We start from the raw sequence: 17,075 nt of genomic DNA on the forward strand, positions 1-17,075 counted from the left end.
ATTGCAAGCAAGCGAAATCGCGGTATGACTCCCCTCCGTAAAGTGGGATGCGATATCGAAAATTACTAGCACACCGCCTCGGCAGAACTTTTAGTGCCCACAGCAACCCCCCCGAAGCCAGACAGCTCTGCCATCGCACTCCAATAGCTCATATTACATCGTCTGTTTTAAATATGGCAGGCATTTTTGAGGCACCGCGGAATGCGGACACACTCTGTGGGCTTTATCTGATCGATCATTGTTTTTCGTTGCAATAAACTGACCAGTCTCGCACAGTCTTGGGTGGGCAGAAAATCACCGGTTCTGATGTCCGTGAGCAGAATGGTAAGTTGAATATTGAAGATTTTGTTGTTGTTAGGAGTTGATAGCTGATTCCTTGCAGTTCTGGCAACACAGGCGATTGCCAATGTCGTCAGAACCTCCTTCGGTCCGTCCGGTTTGGACAAGATGATGGTGGACGACATAGGGGTATGGAAAGATAAAGCCCGTAGAGTTTGGCTGCAGCTTCTAACATATGGCAGGATGTGACCGTGACGAACGATGGCGCTACTATTCTATCTCTTCTTGATATCGAGCACCCTGCGGGCAAGATCCTCGTTGATCTGGCCCAACAACAGGACAAGGAGGTATGGGACTCTGCAACACACCACATATCAAACACGCATGCTGATAATATCAATTTCAATAGGTCGGAGATGGTACTACCTCAGTTGTTCTGATCGCCGCTGAGCTTCTCCGGAGAGGCAACGAGTTGATGAAGAACCGTATACACCCTACCACAATCATCAACGGATACCGAATTGCCCTGCGCGAAGCCGTCAAGTATATGAATGAAAATGTTACGACTAAGGTGGATAATATCGGAAAGGAAAGTTTGGTCAACATTGCGAAGACTTCCATGTCCAGCAAGATCATCGGTTCCGATTCCGATTTCTTTGCAAACATGTGTGTGGACGCAATGCTGCAGGTGAAGTCTGTGAACCAGAGAGGCGAGACCAAATACCCAGTCAAGGCCGTGAACCTGCTCAAGGCCCACGGAAAGAGTGGCAACGAGTCCGTACTTGTGGACGGTTATGCGCTTAACTGCACTGTTGCCTCTCAGGCTATGACAACCCACGTGGCCGATGCCAAGATCGCCATTCTCGACATGAACCTGCAGAAGGAGCGGATGAAGCTTGGTGTTCAGATTACAGTGGAGGACCCCGATCAATTGGAGAAGATCCGTCAGCGCGAGTCTGGCATTGTTATGGAGCGTGTTGATATGATCCTGAAGTCTGGTGCCAATGTCGTCCTCACGACTAAGGGCATTGACGATATGGTTCTCAAGCTCTTCATTGAGAAGGGAGCCATGGCAGTCCGTCGCTGCAAGAAGGAGGACCTGCGTCGCATTGCTAGGGCCACCGGTGCTACTATGATCAGCACCCTTTCTGACCTCAACGGAGATGAGAAGTTCGAGGCATCGAACCTTGGACACGCAGAGTCCGTTTCGCAAGAGCGTATCTCGGACGATGAGTGTATCCTGATCAAGGGTACCAAGATTCACTCTGCGGCTTCCATTATCCTCCGTGGTGCCAATGAGTACAGCTTGGATGAGATGGAGCGCTCTGTGCACGACTCTCTCTGTGCCATCAAGCGCACTTTGGAGAGTGGAAGCATTGTTCCCGGCGGTGGAGCCGTGGAAACCGCACTTCACATCTACCTCGAGGAATTCGCAGTCACAGTGGTAAGTAGTATTGTTCGCCGTTCCTTTCTTCTCCGTGTCGGTCGCTAACATTTGCATTAAAGGGCTCCCGTGAGCAACTGGCCATTGGCGAGTTCGCACAGTCTCTGCTTGTGATCCCCCAGACTCTGGCAGTCAACGCAGCAAAGGATTCATCTGAGCTCGTTGCTCAGCTCCGTGTCCGCCACGCCCTGTCACAGCGTGTGCAGGACGGCGATGCTAACGAGGAGGAGAAGGCCATCGCTAAGAAGAAGACTTACCGCAACTACGGTTTGGATCTGACGAAGGGACGGGTTCACGACAGTCTGAAGGCCGGTGTGCTGGAGCCTAGCATGAGCAAGGTCAAGCAGCTCAAGAGTGCTGTCGAGGCTTGCATATCCATCATGCGCATTGACACAATCATCAAGCTGGACCCCGAGCAGCCGCAGGATGACGGCCACGGCCACTAAGCCTGAGCTCATTTTGACTACCCCAATCCCAAAAAAAAGGCAGTAATATGATGTGACATAGATGATTAGCAGTAGTAAATTCTCATTTATGCTGCAACTGCATATGAATCAATTTCTCTTCCAAGTAGATACATGAAATCCTCAGCCCTAAACAGCCCATCCTACTAGATCTATATCCCTCACTGCCGTTTGGCAGCCATCAACTTCCGGTATTCCTCAACAATATTCCTCCGCTCCCCAGCCAACTCCTCCCGGCGTCTCAAACTTCCAACTGCAGCAGGGATATTGGCAACATCAACCTTAGCTCCACCACGCACCTTGAAGATCTCTCGGGGTTTAACCAACTGAGGCGGCGCCTCCGCAACCTCAAATGGATTCTTCTTCCGCTCCTCATCACGCTTCTTGAGCTTCGCCCAAGGATCAGGATCATCGTCCCCGCTATCATCATCCCCATTAGCATTCGACCTCTTCTTGTTTTTCTTCGCAGCCTTCTTCTTTCCTCCAGCAGCCTCAATCTCCCACTCCTTCCACTGCCGCAGTTCAACCTCCATCTCGTCCTCCCGCTCTTCCCGCTCTTCCTGCTCTTTCTCCCGGATTTTAGCTTCATCCGCACGCCACCCCTTCTGCAATCGCAGCAGATGCTTCTCATGCTTCGTCCGCTTGTGTTGCTCCTTGAGCTTGGCGTCTCCCGTCTTAACAGTCTTGGTCATCTGCGACAATGGCATTTCGCGGTCAACGCGCGCCACAAACTCAGCCAGACGCTCGCCAGGCATGATCTTGGGCATTTCGGCCTTCTCCTTGGCGGCGGCTTTGGTTTTTTGCGTTTCCGCTGCCTGCGCGGTCTTCTTTGATGACGCCGCTGCGTCTTCGGTGGCGTTGCGCTTGCGCTTCCGCTCGCCAGTCTCTAGTCCTGAGGGGGCCCGTCGACCTGTCTGCTGGTAGAGCATTAGGCGGCGGAACGCTTTCGGGGTGTCGTCTTCGGTGACATTCTTGAGGCGGTGGGTGGGTGCTTTGTTGGCGCTCTGGTTTTGATCTTTCTTGTTGACGAGTTTTTTGCCGTTCTTGCCTAGCTTGGGCTTGACTGTATCGCGGACTGGAAGTGCTTTTGCGATCTCTGTCGGTGGGAGATTGAAGTGCCTGACACGAGGGACATCATTAGTTTGGGCTTCGAATCGATTTTGTAGATTTCTAATACTCACTCTTTGTCGGCTTCGCCGCGTCTCTTGTGTTTGTGAGGCATTTTGGCTGGTTTTGTAGTGGAATATTGGAGGTTTGGAGTTGTCGGTGGAACTTTTTTTCATCGAGGTTGGCCTTATCTTATCGCTCTATGTGGCCCGGGGCGACCTCAACATACACCCGCGGACCTTTCTACTTCACATTGCCTTCGAAAATGATAGTTTATTGGCTCATACTCGAGGAAGATGACAGTAATTGGACTCTCAATGAGTGAGGGAAATGTTTGTTTCATTCAGATAATACAAATAAGAAATAAGCCCGAAATGAAGGCTATGCTACGCTAATTAATATGCCCTCCCAAACGCCAGTAAAATGCCCACAGGCAAAAAAAAAAGAAACATCCAGACACCTCGGAAAATGCAAAACGGTAAAAAGCAAAAAAGTCGCCGGGGAATCATTCATCTTCGTCGTCAATTGAGTCTTTCATATCAGCCCAGCCACACATCCAGCGTTTACCCTCGGTTTCACCACCGTTTCGAAGCTCGCGAGCCTCGGGTCCCTCGCGCCAGCATCGAGCGGAGTAGTCGTCGCTCACAGTAATGAGGTCGCCAGATGGCGTCCAGGACAGGCCGGTGACCTCTTTCTGATGACCTTCGATGAGAGGAGTGCCTGATTGGTGGATTGGGATAGTGTCTTCAAGACGGCCGGTCAAACCGATGCCAGAGTTGGTGCGACGAAGTCCTGGGCGGGCAGTGAAAAGGGAAGTCCTGCTAGGCAGAGATTCGGCTGGTGCTTTCACGGGAGAATTGAGGTATCGTTCATCGGTAGGGAAAAGAATGGGGCAGTGATCGCTGCTCCCAGTAGCCAGCATCTCCGGATGATCCTGAGTTGCTTTGCGCACAGCCAGCTTCACGTAGAATGAGGAAATTTGGAGACGAGGGTGGCGGAAACCATAAAGAGGCCCAAGACCGTCCTTATCGGAGCCTCCAGTCCTTCGTGGGCGGTTGTTGTTGAGTGAAAGTTCAGGCGCATGCCCGAGAATTAAGTGTGATGTCGAGTACGTATAAACGGTATTGTCTCGGCAAAGGGTGTACAAGCGTGAGCCGTCTCCTCCAAACGCCATGGAAGTTAGGCCAAAGCGTCGATACTTCACATGGCTTTCTGGCTCTTGTGTAGTGGATAGAGGGATGACGGGTCGACCACGACGATTGTTATGTGCCGTTCGCAAGTCCCAAAGTCTTACACTTGCGCTAGCCTCAGAAGCCGTAACAAAAAGATTTTCGCGGCCAGGCGAGAGAAAAGCGAGGGAAGTAACTGTGATGTCGGTCCGGCCAAATGGTGGCGCATCATTTTTGTCCACAGTCGGTTTATGAGAGGTTGTGTATGCATGAGCACCTTCAATAGTATTCAGAACGTGTGGGTATAACATCTTTGGAGGTGCAGTGGTCGCGGCATTTTCAGTTTCGGATTCCAGGGAGCATTGAACTTGCAACGCAGGCCGTTCAAATCCTTTGCAACGGAGATCCCATATATTGACATTTCCATCCCGACTGCACGTAGCAAGAACCTTGTTGTTGGACGCCGGTTGGAATTGGACACGCTTAACGGAGGAGGAGTGATTTGATAAACAGTGGATGGGTCGTTGTGTTGTCATGTCAATAATAAGAGAAGTTTGGTCGCCAGATGCGGTAGCCAGTAGCATGTCGTCCGATGAGAACTCGAGGTCCATGATCGAGTTCATGTGCGGGCGGAACCCAAGATATGCGTTAGTGAACCCAGCATCTTCGTCAATCGATGAATCCAAGAGTCGAATTCCACCCTCTTCGTCGCCCACTGCAACAAGAGAATTTGCTGCCCATTTTTCAGCATGTATAGGGAGCAGCCAAGTGAATCATGACTTACTGTTGCATGAAGCATTACAGAATGGGAGGGCCAATGGACCCTCCGATGCGTAGCTATGACAGATGTGATGGTCACTCGGTTGCGAGTAGAAGTTAGAAGTAAGATCTTGCCAGCCTAGAGAGGAGGTTAGAGGTGTACAAGAAAGCCACGGGGGTGAATACCAACCAACGCCAGAGTTAGACCGCAGGGTTACTTTATTTGCCCGAGTCCCCGTTACAGTTCGCATAAACAAAGCACCAGATGATTGCAATGACTTGGAGCGGCGTACAGGGGCCACCGGGGGGTTTCGCTTGGGTGAACTCAGTGGTGCTAATGTATCAAGATGGATGTCGATGTTGGGAATTTTGATATCTTGTTCTACATCCTGCGTCGGAGACCGGACACGAACTCTCTTCAGAGGCGAGGACTGCGGAGAGACAACTGAGGAGAATGAGTTCTTTCTTTTCCTGCTCGGGGTGCGAATAAAGTCTTCCGGCAAGCCATCGTGAGGACTTCTGGTGCTGCCAGCCTTGGAGGTTCTCGAAAAGGCCGGCCCCAGACGATTCACCGCGGGTGATGTTAGTGCCCGTAAGGCCTGGCGACTAGTTGATGGTGTGATAGAAGTATCTCCAGTTGGCAATAAAGAACGTGGGGTAAAGAATCGACGGAATGACCGGGGCGTTACAGTTGGTGGCTTTCTAGGTCTGCGACCATCGGAAGCAATAGACGGCGGGGATGATGGTGGCTCTGGAGGAGGAAGAACAGGCTCTGACCGGGGTGCCTCCGGTAGATTGAAGGTGTCCATTGTGTGTTTAACAAAAAAAAAAAGCAGAAAGGAAAAAAAAAGAGGCTATGAATGCATTGGTGGCATCGATGGCTGGAAAGCTAAAGGGGGAGATGAATCGGGGAAGTTGGATCTTTTTTTCGTGTCGCGACGTGACGCGATCGTGTCAAGGCATCCAAGGCATTTCACCTCCACATTTCATACCTCCTTCAATCCAAATCCTTTTTTTAACAAAGGTGAGCTTGGATTAATCCCTTGGCTAATTGTTTCTCTACTTTTCGTCTCAAAAGCCGTGAAATCACCAGGCATCTAGAAGATCCTGATGTCAACACTGGCCAATTTCAGATACATATTCAACAATGGCGCAGTGCATTCCCCTCGATATTTCCTACGAAATACCAACTGCAACAGCTATCTCTTCTAGGAATATCTCAATTGAAAAGGTCTGCATCAGCTAGGCCTGATACCTTTTCATAACGACATCGGATTGGGAGTACCTATCTAGCTCTCAACTTGGATGTCTCTAAATGCTCGGCGATAATTAAGTACATAACTATATTATTCACTATCTTTTTATTCTTTCAACTCGAGTTTGAACCGGGCCTACTTCTTTTGAAAGTATAAAAAAGCTAACACACCACACCCAGAACAGACGAGTGCTGTGGAAGTGCAACTCAGTCGTTAGAAAGCCTGACAATGCCGCGATGCTTGTGAATAGGAGCGGACTTACCGAGGGACACGTTCATATAGTAATATCCCACTGTTTGTGTGAGAGAACCAGCAAGGACTGGCCCGATGAACATGCTGAATGTCCAACTCATATTGGTTAGGGAATAAGCCCGAGAGAGTCCGCCATTAGGACCGAATATAGCAGGTTGCGTTTCCTGCAACTCTATTGTCACACCTAAGAGACAGGTCAGGTAAATCGTGGACATTCAAAATGATGGCTTTTCGAAGTGAATAAAGGGACATAATCTCCAATTCCAACTTACCAGTCATCTCCATAATTCCGCAGCCTGTGAACAGTGTCCTGGCAAACCCTAGCCCAAGCATCGAGGCCATATAGACAGTTTGACCTCTTTCACCGGAGCCAATAAGTGACAAGCCATCTGGACCTGGCGTACCCAGAAGCCAAAGTAACAACGCTGTAGCTAGTAGCCCGACCCCAGCCGGTATCTTCATGCCAAGTCGATCTTTCATCCACCCGGTGAGTGGAGAAAGGAAGAGAGTTGGTAATTGTAGTAACAAAAACATCAAGCTTACCCGGGAAGTGTCCCAGCCAAAGGCTCGTGTAACATGCAGTGGCAAAGTAGTGTCAATGGCAACTAATGTAAGACCATTGGCAGCATGGCAGGCCATCGCAGTGAGAGCCCGGGGGTTACTGAGAATGACCCTGTAGAAGTTTTGAGCTGAGGATTCAGAGGAACATGATGGTAGTGATTCGTCCTGTTTTGTATGGTATCCTTGCTCGCGGTCGTCATTTGCAGATGGAGCAATAAGAGCGGAAGTCTCATCTGACAAAATGGCCTCAGGCGCTAGGTTCTCTGCATCTTCGACTCCTTTCATAGGACTTTCGATCATGATCAGCCGCATGAACATATCAATGACCAAAACGGCGATTGCGGTCAGCCATGTTGGCCAGTATCCAATCAGCTCAATCAGTGTCCCCGAAACCATCGGGCCAACCAGCAACCCGGAGATGAAGAACGCAGATATTGTGGATATCGCTCGAGACCTGTTTTCAGATCCCACGGTGTCGGCAATCGTTGCATACCCAATAATCCATACTGCATTGCCGAAGATGCCCTGAATAACACGCCCGAAAAACAGCACCGGTACTGTTTGGGGCGTATTTAGGTTAGTTATGTTCAACATAGCAATATCAAGAAACACGATTTCATACATGATGGGGCAGCTGCAATAATAATTGTTCCCACAATCTCTCCTCCCAATGAGACCAGTAATGGTCCCTTTCGCGAGGGAATCTTGTCGGCCAAATTACCGATGAATGGCCCTGATAAGAAACACACCAAGGCGTGGGTCGAAAGTAAAGCCGATGTAGTTGTTTGTGTTTTTGTTGGGTCGAGCTGAAGGCGATCCTCGAGCATCAGCTGTAGAATGGGAATGATGAAACTGTATAAGAAGTTTTCTAGCAGATGTTAACATGTGCAAGCGCAAGCTAATATATGGCACAGGCTGAACAAACCCGAGAACAGAGCTATTGTAACGCAGGAGAGGATGAAGAAATTCGAGGAGCGCCATCGATATCCCAAAGGTTTTTGGCCACCGAACTGCATTTTGTGTTTTCAGAAGACAAATACGATACTTTGATATTGAATTATCTTTTTGTGTCGGAGAATTATCAATGAATAAAGAGGAATCTGGCAAAAGCGAGAGAAATATTCGAGTTTATGGGCAAGGAAAATATTACAACAGGCTTAATTTCCTGGATTTGGGTTACATCTGTAGATAGACATTATTGCTTTTAAAAGTAGTAAGGAGTGGGGTGGCCAAAGCAAGGGGCTGCACGATATACGATGTGCAACATGATCACATTGATATTGGTGCGAACACATGTTCATATTTCTTGCAGATTGCCTTGTAAGGGGCCATCTCGGGATATGATCGTCGATGAATTGACTAGATATAGTAGTCCGCTCTATACAACAGATTTATTGGTTTTCTCCATGTGGGACTAGTAGGAATACAATCTTCCCCAAATTATATTGCTGTTATCATTAATGGATGTAGTTGACAATAATTATGTTATATACTACATTGTAGGCCAATATATCCGTATTCAGAACTGTTAGGCATAACATTTCCATGTATAATCCTTGATTCATAAATGCAGAGATCTGCAATAGTTTCACACTAGCGCCATGTGACAAGCAATATTTTGTAGAAAAGAAGCGATCGATATGCACGATCTTCAGCTCCTCAGCCCCAGCTCTTGTTTTGTTACTTTTTCAGGTTTCACACCTAAGGTCTAATTTTGCACATAAAGGGAAATACCAACTTATATAAAAAAGGGTCGACACGTCCTAAGTCATCTTACTCTGACCAAGGGCCTTCCACTATGACACCCAAGAGAAAGGGAAAGTATCACTTCTGAGTGGATGGATTACTAATTTTATACTCCATACAAAACCTTAGATATGACTGGGGTACAGAGGACATGTCCAAATGTGATTTGTGACATCGTGGGCCAATTTCAAACATAGGCTGAGTAACTACTCCGTATAGTTACCCCCTGTGGTTCAGTCCAGCTAGCCAGCATTACTACACAAAGTTCAATCAGGATGATCTGTAGGACCATACTCCGTACAGAGTACAATTTTAGCAGTGGCTTCTCCATGTTCACTGAATTTTTTTATACTGCCATTGTCGCTACAATTTATCTAGCAAAGAAACATCAAAAGAAGTATGATGGAAAAGAAACACTGTATCAGCCTAATGCGAGGAGCCCTGTTCTCGTAACTATATCCTTGGTAGGTTATGATAAAATAGCTTGCCCACTTCATTCCTGTTTAGATATTGATTCAATAAGAAAAGTCGATGTTACCATCTTTACCAATAACGTACAGATCTCACCAGGATTTTAGGGCATGGATTTGTCCTTGAGGTTCAGGCACCAACTTGCTGACTCATGACCCCATGTCTATACACCGCCCATAAGGTTCTGCCGCATCCGCGGAATTTTTTTTATCTTTTCTCTTGAGGAATTAGACCGCAATCTGCAACTGCACGATTCGGTTTTGCCAGTTTAAGAATGGCGCCAATCAAGCGCAAGGGGAATGCCCCCGAAGAAAACACTTCCCGCCAGCCCCAAAAACGTGCTAAAGTTGGAGCGGAAGAGGTCAAGAAAGACCATAATAAGTCAAACGATGCCACATCCACCGCTGGGAAGGCTTCAGAACTTTCCGTTCTGCGCGACGACGAACCCTCGTTCCCTCGTGGTGGCGCAAGTGTTCTGACACCATTGGAGCGCAAGCAAATTCAAATCCAGGCCAACAAAGATGTCTTGTTCGAGCAGAAAGCATCTGGAAACCAGAAACCCTCCAAGCAGACGCCTTCCAAAGAATTTGCCGACGAAAGCGACAACGATGTTGAAATGGAGGACGAAGAAACCACTACAACTACCAAGAAATCGCGCAAGAAGAAGTCAAAGGGCAAGAAGTCCGCGGACAAGCAAACTGATGACAAGCAAAATGTTCGCATCGAGGGTCTAAGCTTCAAGGTACGTGCTAGGAAACTTTTTCATACCGCATCACTCTAATGATTGCAGCGCATTGTACCCGGAGCCATGATTCTGGGTCAAGTCTCGAGTATCAATGCCCACGACATCGCCCTTTCACTGCCCAACAACCTTACCGGCTACGTCCCCCTCACATCCGTTTCGAAGGGCCTCGAAGACAGACTTGAGAAGATGTTGAACGATGAAGGTGAAGATGACGATGCCGAGGATAGCTCCGATGACGAGTCTTTTGACCTGAAGGATCATTTCTATTTGGGTCAATATCTGCGGGCATACGTTGTGTCTACCGGCAGCAACCCCGATGATCCCAAGGCAAAGAGCAAGAAGCGAATTGAACTGTCGGTCGACCCTAGACAAACAAACACTGGCTTCTCGAAGTCCGATCTTGTTGTGAACTCGGCTGTCCAAGCGTCCGTTGTCAGTGTGGAAGATAACGGTGTGGTCATGGACCTTGGCATCGAAGGCTCAGAACTCAAGGGCTTCATGTCCTCCAAGGAGACTGACCCTAAGGTGGATTATTCTAGCATCAAGGAAGGCTCTGTTTTCCTTTGCATGGTTACTGGTCAGAACCCCAGTGGCAATGTTATCAAGCTGTCCTCCAACTTCCAAACATCCGCCTCGATCAAGAAGTCCAACTACCTCAGCTCTGCCCCTACTATCAACACTTTCCTCCCCGGTACCGCCGCAGAAATTCTTCTCACAGAAGTCGAATCTAACGGAATGATCGGAAAAATTATGGGAATGCTCGACGCAACCGTTGATCTGGTCCAGTCTAGCATCAACGGTAAGATTGACCTGGAGAAGAAATTCAAGATTGGTGCAAAGATCAAGGGCCGTATTATTTCAACTTTCCCGGCTGCTGATCCGCCCAAGGTCAGCTTTTCTATGCTCGATCATGTGCTCAAGCTCTCTTCTGATGCTCGCGGCCCCGGTTCTTCTGATGATGCGCCTGCTATCTCCGCCATCATCCCCGAGGCCAAGGTCGTCAAGGTCGATCAAGGTCTGGGTGTCTATGCTCGGATTGGAGAGACAAAACATATGGGCTTCGTTCACATGTCGAGACTCTCTGATGGTAAGGTCGAAACAATTGATGAAACTTCTGGAGCTTTCCAGCTGGACGCCGTCCACGAGGCAAGAGTCATTGGTTACAGCTCGATTGATAACCTCTACATTCTCTCATTTGAGAAGAGCGTTATCGAGCAGCCCTTCCTTCGCGTCGAGGATGTGAATGTGGGTGCTATTGTGAAAGGAAAGGTTGAGAAGCTTATGATCGGCCCCGAAGGTATGACTGGATTGATTGTCAACCTAGCCGACGGAATCACCGGTCTTGTTCCCTCCATGCACTTTGCGGATACCATGCTCCAGTTCCCAGAGAAGAAGTTCCGTGAGGGTCAAAAGCTTTCGCTGAGAATCCTCTCCGTGAACCTCGAAAAACGCCAAATCCGTTTGACCTTGAAGAAGAGTTTGCTCAACAGCGAGTCTGCTATCTGGAAGGACTACAAAGATATCACTCCCTCGGCTCAGTCTCCTGGTACCATTGTCAGCCTTCAGAGCCATGGTGCTGTTGTGCAGTTCTACGGTGAAGTCCGTGGTTTCCTTCCTGTCTCCGAGATGAGTGAAGCCTACATCCAGGATCCGGCCCAGCACTTCAGACTCGGCCAGGTCGTCAATGTTCATGCTTTGAGCGTGGATGCATCCCTTGGAAGACTTGCTGTTTCCTGCAAGGACCCCTCAACATTTACCGAGAAGTATCGTGAGGCCTTTGAAAACCTTCACCCCGGCCACCTTGTTTCTGGAATCGTCTTCGAGAAGTCCAATGATGATGTGCTTCTCAAGCTTGACGAGTCGGGCCTTGTCGCTCGTCTCGACGCTCAGCAGCTTATCGACGGCCCCCCATCCAAGCAAAGCTCGATGCTGTCCAAGCTCCGCGTTGGTCAGAAGCTGAACGATCTTTTGGTCCTCAACATCGAGCGCGCTCACCGTCTCATCAAGGTTTCCAGCAGGGCCAGCTTGAAGAAGGCAGCCAAGCAGAAGAACATCCCCGCCCAGTTCGAGGATGTCCAAGAGGGCTCCCTTGTCACGGGATTCATCCGCAACATCACACCCGATGGTGTCTTCGTTGAGTTCCTCGGCGGCCTCACTGGCTTGCTCCCCAAACGTCTTATCGAAGATGCCAACCTCGATCAGCCTCACTACGGGTTGTCAAAGGCGCAAACGATTGTTGTCAATGTGCAGTCTGTGGATCAGGAATTCAAGCGCTTCATTCTCAGTATGAAGCCCGTCCAGGCTAGCCAGGCCGCTCCCAAGAAGGCGGTCAACCAGACTGACGAGACCATTGTCAACCCCGTCGATGACAACATCAAGAGCATGTCCGACTTTACCTTCGGTAGAATTGTTGAGTGCAAGGTCGTCTCTATCAAGGCCACCCAGGTCAACGTCCAGCTCGCGGATAACATTCAGGGCCGCATTGATGTGTCCGAGGTCTTCGATGACTGGAAAGACATCAAGGATCGCAAGCAGCCCTTGCGATTCTTCAAGACCAAGCAGACTCTCTCCGCTAGAATCCTTGGTGTTCACGATGCCCGTAACCACAAGTTCCTCCCCATCAGCCACCGCACTGGAAAGTACCCCGTCTTCGAGCTCTCTATCAAGCCAAGCTTCCTCAGGGCCGCCAACCCTGCTCCTCTTAACATGGAGCAGGTCCAAGTCGGTTCCTCTTGGGTAGGCTTCGTCAACAATGTCGCTGATGACTGCCTCTGGGTCAACCTGTCTCCCAATGTGCGCGGCAGACTGCGTTTCATGGACGCGTCTGACGATCTGTCCTTGTTGACTGATATCGAGAAGAACTTCCCCATTGGCTCTGCTTTGAAGGTCCAGGTCACTGCTGTCAACGCTGAGAAGGGCCACCTCAATCTCTCTGCCAAGCAAGGATACGACAAGCTCACATTCGGAGATATCTCCGTTGGCATGATCTTGCCCGGCCGCGTTACCAAGGTCACCGAGCGCCAACTCGTTATGCAGCTTGGTGAGTCACTTGTCGGCGCAGTCAACCTGATCGACCTCGCAGATGACTACTCCAAGGCCAACCCTACCGTACACCACAAGAACGAGGTTCTCCGAGCATGCGTTATTGCCGTTGACAAGTCCAACAAGAAGATTGCTTTGTCCCTGCGCCCCTCTAAGGTCATGAGCTCATCTCTCCCCGTGCAGGATCGTGAGATCTCTTCGCTCAAGGATGTCAAGCCCAACGATATCATCCGCGGCTTCGTCCGACGAGTCACTGATTCCGGTCTCTTCGTGGCAGTCAGCCATGATATCACTGCTTACGTTCGCGTGTCTGATCTTTCCGATTCGTATCTCAAGGAATGGAAGGACGCCTTCCAGCCAGATCAGCTTGTCAAGGGCAAGGTCACATTCGTTGACGCCGAGCAAGGCAAGCTGCAGCTGAGCTTGAAGGAGTCTGTTCTGGACCCCAACTTCAAGGCTCCTATCACCCTTAAGGATCTTAAGGTTGGTCAGATTGTCACCGGCAAGGTTCGCAAGGTCGAGGAGTTCGGTGCTTTCATCGTCATTGACGGCTCTTCAAACATCAGCGGTCTTTGCCACCGAAGCGAGATGGCCGAGAAGCGCGTCGAGGATGCGCGCAAACTGTACGACGAAGGTGATGCTGTTAAGGCCAAGATCATCAAGATTGATCTTGAGTCGAAGAAGATCTCATTCTCACTCAAGGCTTCCCACTTCCAGGATGAAGAGGAAGACGACAGCGAGGATGAGGACAGCATGAGCATTGATGGTCTTGCCGGTGTCCAACTCGGCGAGGACAGCGAGGATGAGGATGACGATGAGTCCATGGGAGGTGTTGATGTGGAGGAGGACAGCGACGAGGAGGAGGAAGAAGAAGAAGAGGAGGAGGAGGAATCCGAGGATGACGATGAAGATGTCCCTGTGCAGAAGCCCAGCAAGGCCGGAGGTCTTGGTGCGAGCGGCTTCGACTGGAGCGGTACTGCCCAGACCGAAGCTGCCGCGGGCTCCGACAGCGAAGATGAGGGCTCCAAACAGAAGAAGAAGAAGAACCGCAAGGCCGAGATCCAGGTCGACCGGACCGGCGACTTGGACGCCAATGGCCCTCAGTCCGTTGCCGACTTCGAGCGACTCCTTCTCGGTGAGCCCGACTCCTCACTGCTGTGGCTGCAGTACATGGCCTTCCAGCTGGAGCTGGGTGAGGTCGAGAAGGCTCGCGCCACTGCTGAGCGTGCTCTGCGCACTATCACCATGGGCCAGGATGCCGAGAAGTTGAACATCTGGGTTGCGCTGCTGAACTTGGAGAACACCTACGGTGACGACGACAGTCTCGAGGAGGTCTTCACGCGTGCCTGCCAGTACAACGACCCCCAGGAGATGTACGAGCGGATGATTAGTATCTACATCCAATCCGGCAAGAACCAGGTATGTGTAATCCTATTTTCGAATTTTACTCTCTCCGGATGCTAACAATCTCACAGAAAGCAAGTGATCTCTTCTACGCCGCTCTCAAGAAGAAGGTTTGCTCCCAGTCTCCCAAATTCTTCTACAACTACGCCAGCTTCCTCTTCGACACCATGGCCTCCCCCGACCGCGCTCGAGCCCTGCTCCCGCGCGCCCTCCAGTCCCTCCCGACCCACACCCACGTCGAGACCACCTCCAAGTTCGCCCAGCTCGAGTTCCGCTCCGCCAATGGAGATGTCGAGCGCGGTCGTACCGTCTTCGAGGGTCTCCTGTCCTCATTCCCCAAGCGCATTGACTTGTGGAATGTTCTATTGGACCTGGAGATCAAGGTTGGTGATGCCGAGCAAGTGCGCCGTCTTTTCGAGCGTGTCCTTGGCCTCCAGAGCAGCAAGAAGGGCCCCGTTAGCGTGGACGCTAGCAAAAAGCTGAAGCCTAAACAGGCCCGCTTCCTGTTTAAGAAGTGGCTTTCCTTTGAAGAGGGTCTGGCTGCTGACAATGGAGATGAGAAGATGGTTGAGGAAGTCAAGGCACGGGCTGTTACCTATGTCAAGTCTCTTCAAGAGTAAATTTTTAAAAAAAAAGTGTGTTCATGAGAACCCATTGGTGTTTTGGGCCTGAATTTGTACTTGTATATAGCGATCCCGGAAATATTGTTTCTTACCCCTGTCAACATCCTCTAGCACGTGTATAGTTTAGATGTAACCAACTGGAAAGTCCTGCTAGAGTACCACGGATCCAATCACCGCCTTAAATATCATGGCTGCCTCGTTAAGCTTCGGAGAGTGTATAACCTCAGATAGCTTTGCTTTGTTTTTCTAGGCCAAGATGGATTCTCTTTCTCGGAGCTCAATATCCAGTATTCACTCCGACCCAGAAAGAGGCCCGCTAGATCCTGGAGATCCAAAGCTCAATGTACACTCTGTACGCTCTGTTGACTCCATTTACGTTGAGCGAGTGGAGCATCTGGCCCGCTCATGGCGTCAAGTCAGGAAGGGCTTGGCTTGGCCTTCAACGTTTCCCCTGTCAGATGACCCGTTTAAGCGCAAGCGATCTTATCGTTCGCGATGCTTGCGTTGTCTACGACTTGTGATTATTGGAATATTGATCATGCTGTGAGTTTCAACTGTGTAGAATGTGTCTATCTAACGAGGACCCACTGACTCTTATCACCAATAACAGAGGCGTTGTCCAATTCATCACTATCGCCTGTGGTATCGTACTTTCATTTTTCCCAGATGAATACGACCGCGCAGTTCATAATTGGCTAGCTAGCGCCGACAGCGCAAGCACTGCAAATAGCACGGGCTATCCCACTGATATCTCGCGCGATATCATTCCCGTTGGCTGCCACTCTCACAACGACTACTGGCGCCGGGTGCCACTGTACGCCGCATTACAAGCAGGATGTATAGGCGTCGAAGCCGACGTCTGGCACTTCGACGACGAACTCTATGTCGGGCACACCAAACCGTCCCTGACAGAGCGCTTAACCTTGCAATCCATGTACATTGATCCGCTCGTAACCATCCTTGAGCGTCAAAACCCAATCACCAAATTCCACCCGGTAGTTGACAGCCCTGTGCATGGGGTCTTCGACACAGACCCAGCCCAGAGCCTAATCCTTCTAATCGACTTCAAAACGCCAGGGCCGGAAACTTGGCACACCGTGATGAAGCACCTCGCTCCGCTCCGTGACCGCGGCTACCTAACCCACTTCAACGGCGACAAGGTCATCCAGGGTCCTGTCACCGTCGTCGGAACGGGAAATACACCCTTCAACCTCGTCGCCGCAAACGCCACCTACCGCGATATCTTCTTCGACGCCCCGCTCGACAAACTCGTCGACACGGACCAACCAAACAATGTCCCGCGCACAGATCTACGCCAAGGCCAATCTGGCATGCCGGATGTCATCACTGCATCCACCTTTAATACCTCAAACAGCTTCTATGCCTCAGTGTCTTTCAAAAAGGCAATCGGCCTCCCCTGGCCCTTCCACTTCACGAAGAGCCAGATGGGTCGCATTCGCAACCAGGTGCGCATTGCACACCAGCATGGCTTGAAAGTGCGCTACTGGGCGCTGCCGGGCTGGCCTCGCGGTCTGCGGAATCATGTCTGGCGCGTGCTTGCGCAAGAGGGTGTGGATATTCTGAACGTTGATGATTTAGCTGCTGCTGCTAAAGGGCATTGGAATACGGGATTCTTTGATTGGTGGCTGTGATGGCTGTGATGGCTTTGCTGGGTTAATCTTTTTACATATTTGGCTCTTTGCTTTGACATATGAGATCATGGCCTGGCGTTGGGACTCTCTTGTTTGATTTA

At 50.1% G+C, this 17,075-nt stretch overlaps 5 protein-coding genes across 5 annotated transcripts; 2 read left to right on the plus strand and 3 right to left on the minus strand.

The window, feature by feature from the left end:
- Positions 1-47: 47 nt before the first annotated feature.
- N7447_009894 (chaperonin-containing T-complex alpha subunit TCP1) lies at positions 48-2,169 on the plus strand (the record flags this gene model as incomplete). Its single annotated transcript, XM_057234156.1, has 6 exons — positions 48-216; positions 277-324; positions 383-468; positions 522-626; positions 689-1,723; positions 1,786-2,169. 6 exons carry the CDS (start codon positions 48-50, stop codon positions 2,167-2,169), a joined length of 1,827 nt encoding a protein of 608 aa, XP_057081440.1.
- Positions 2,170-2,348: 179 nt separating this feature from the next.
- Positions 2,349-3,409, minus strand: N7447_009895 (uncharacterized protein; the record flags this gene model as incomplete). The annotated part of the gene is made up of 2 exons (XM_057234157.1): positions 2,349-3,306; positions 3,369-3,409. 2 exons carry the CDS (start codon positions 3,407-3,409, stop codon positions 2,349-2,351), a joined length of 999 nt encoding a protein of 332 aa, XP_057081441.1.
- Positions 3,410-3,799: 390 nt separating this feature from the next.
- N7447_009896 (WD40 repeat domain-containing protein) lies at positions 3,800-6,031 on the minus strand (the record flags this gene model as incomplete). The annotated part of the gene is made up of 3 exons (XM_057234158.1): positions 3,800-5,196; positions 5,248-5,361; positions 5,413-6,031. The coding sequence occupies 3 exons, from the start codon at positions 6,029-6,031 to the stop codon at positions 3,800-3,802; spliced, it is 2,130 nt and encodes a 709-aa protein (XP_057081442.1).
- A 653-nt stretch (positions 6,032-6,684) lies between these two features.
- Positions 6,685-8,307, minus strand: N7447_009897 (MFS transporter; the record flags this gene model as incomplete). The annotated part of the gene is made up of 4 exons (XM_057234159.1): positions 6,685-6,914; positions 7,003-7,848; positions 7,914-8,159; positions 8,217-8,307. The coding sequence occupies 4 exons, from the start codon at positions 8,305-8,307 to the stop codon at positions 6,685-6,687; spliced, it is 1,413 nt and encodes a 470-aa protein (XP_057081443.1).
- Positions 8,308-9,782: 1,475 nt separating this feature from the next.
- On the plus strand, positions 9,783-16,974 carry N7447_009898 (putative rRNA biogenesis protein RRP5; the record flags this gene model as incomplete). The annotated part of the gene is made up of 4 exons (XM_057234160.1): positions 9,783-10,250; positions 10,299-14,714; positions 14,771-15,315; positions 15,933-16,974. 4 exons carry the CDS (start codon positions 9,783-9,785, stop codon positions 16,972-16,974), a joined length of 6,471 nt encoding a protein of 2,156 aa, XP_057081444.1.
- Between the last annotated feature and the right edge of the window lie 101 nt (positions 16,975-17,075).

Source organism: Penicillium robsamsonii (genome assembly GCF_028829455.1).
Source record: "Penicillium robsamsonii strain IBT 29466 chromosome Unknown utg000006l_segment0_segment0, whole genome shotgun sequence".
Taxonomy (NCBI): Eukaryota; Fungi; Ascomycota; class Eurotiomycetes; order Eurotiales; family Aspergillaceae; genus Penicillium; species Penicillium robsamsonii.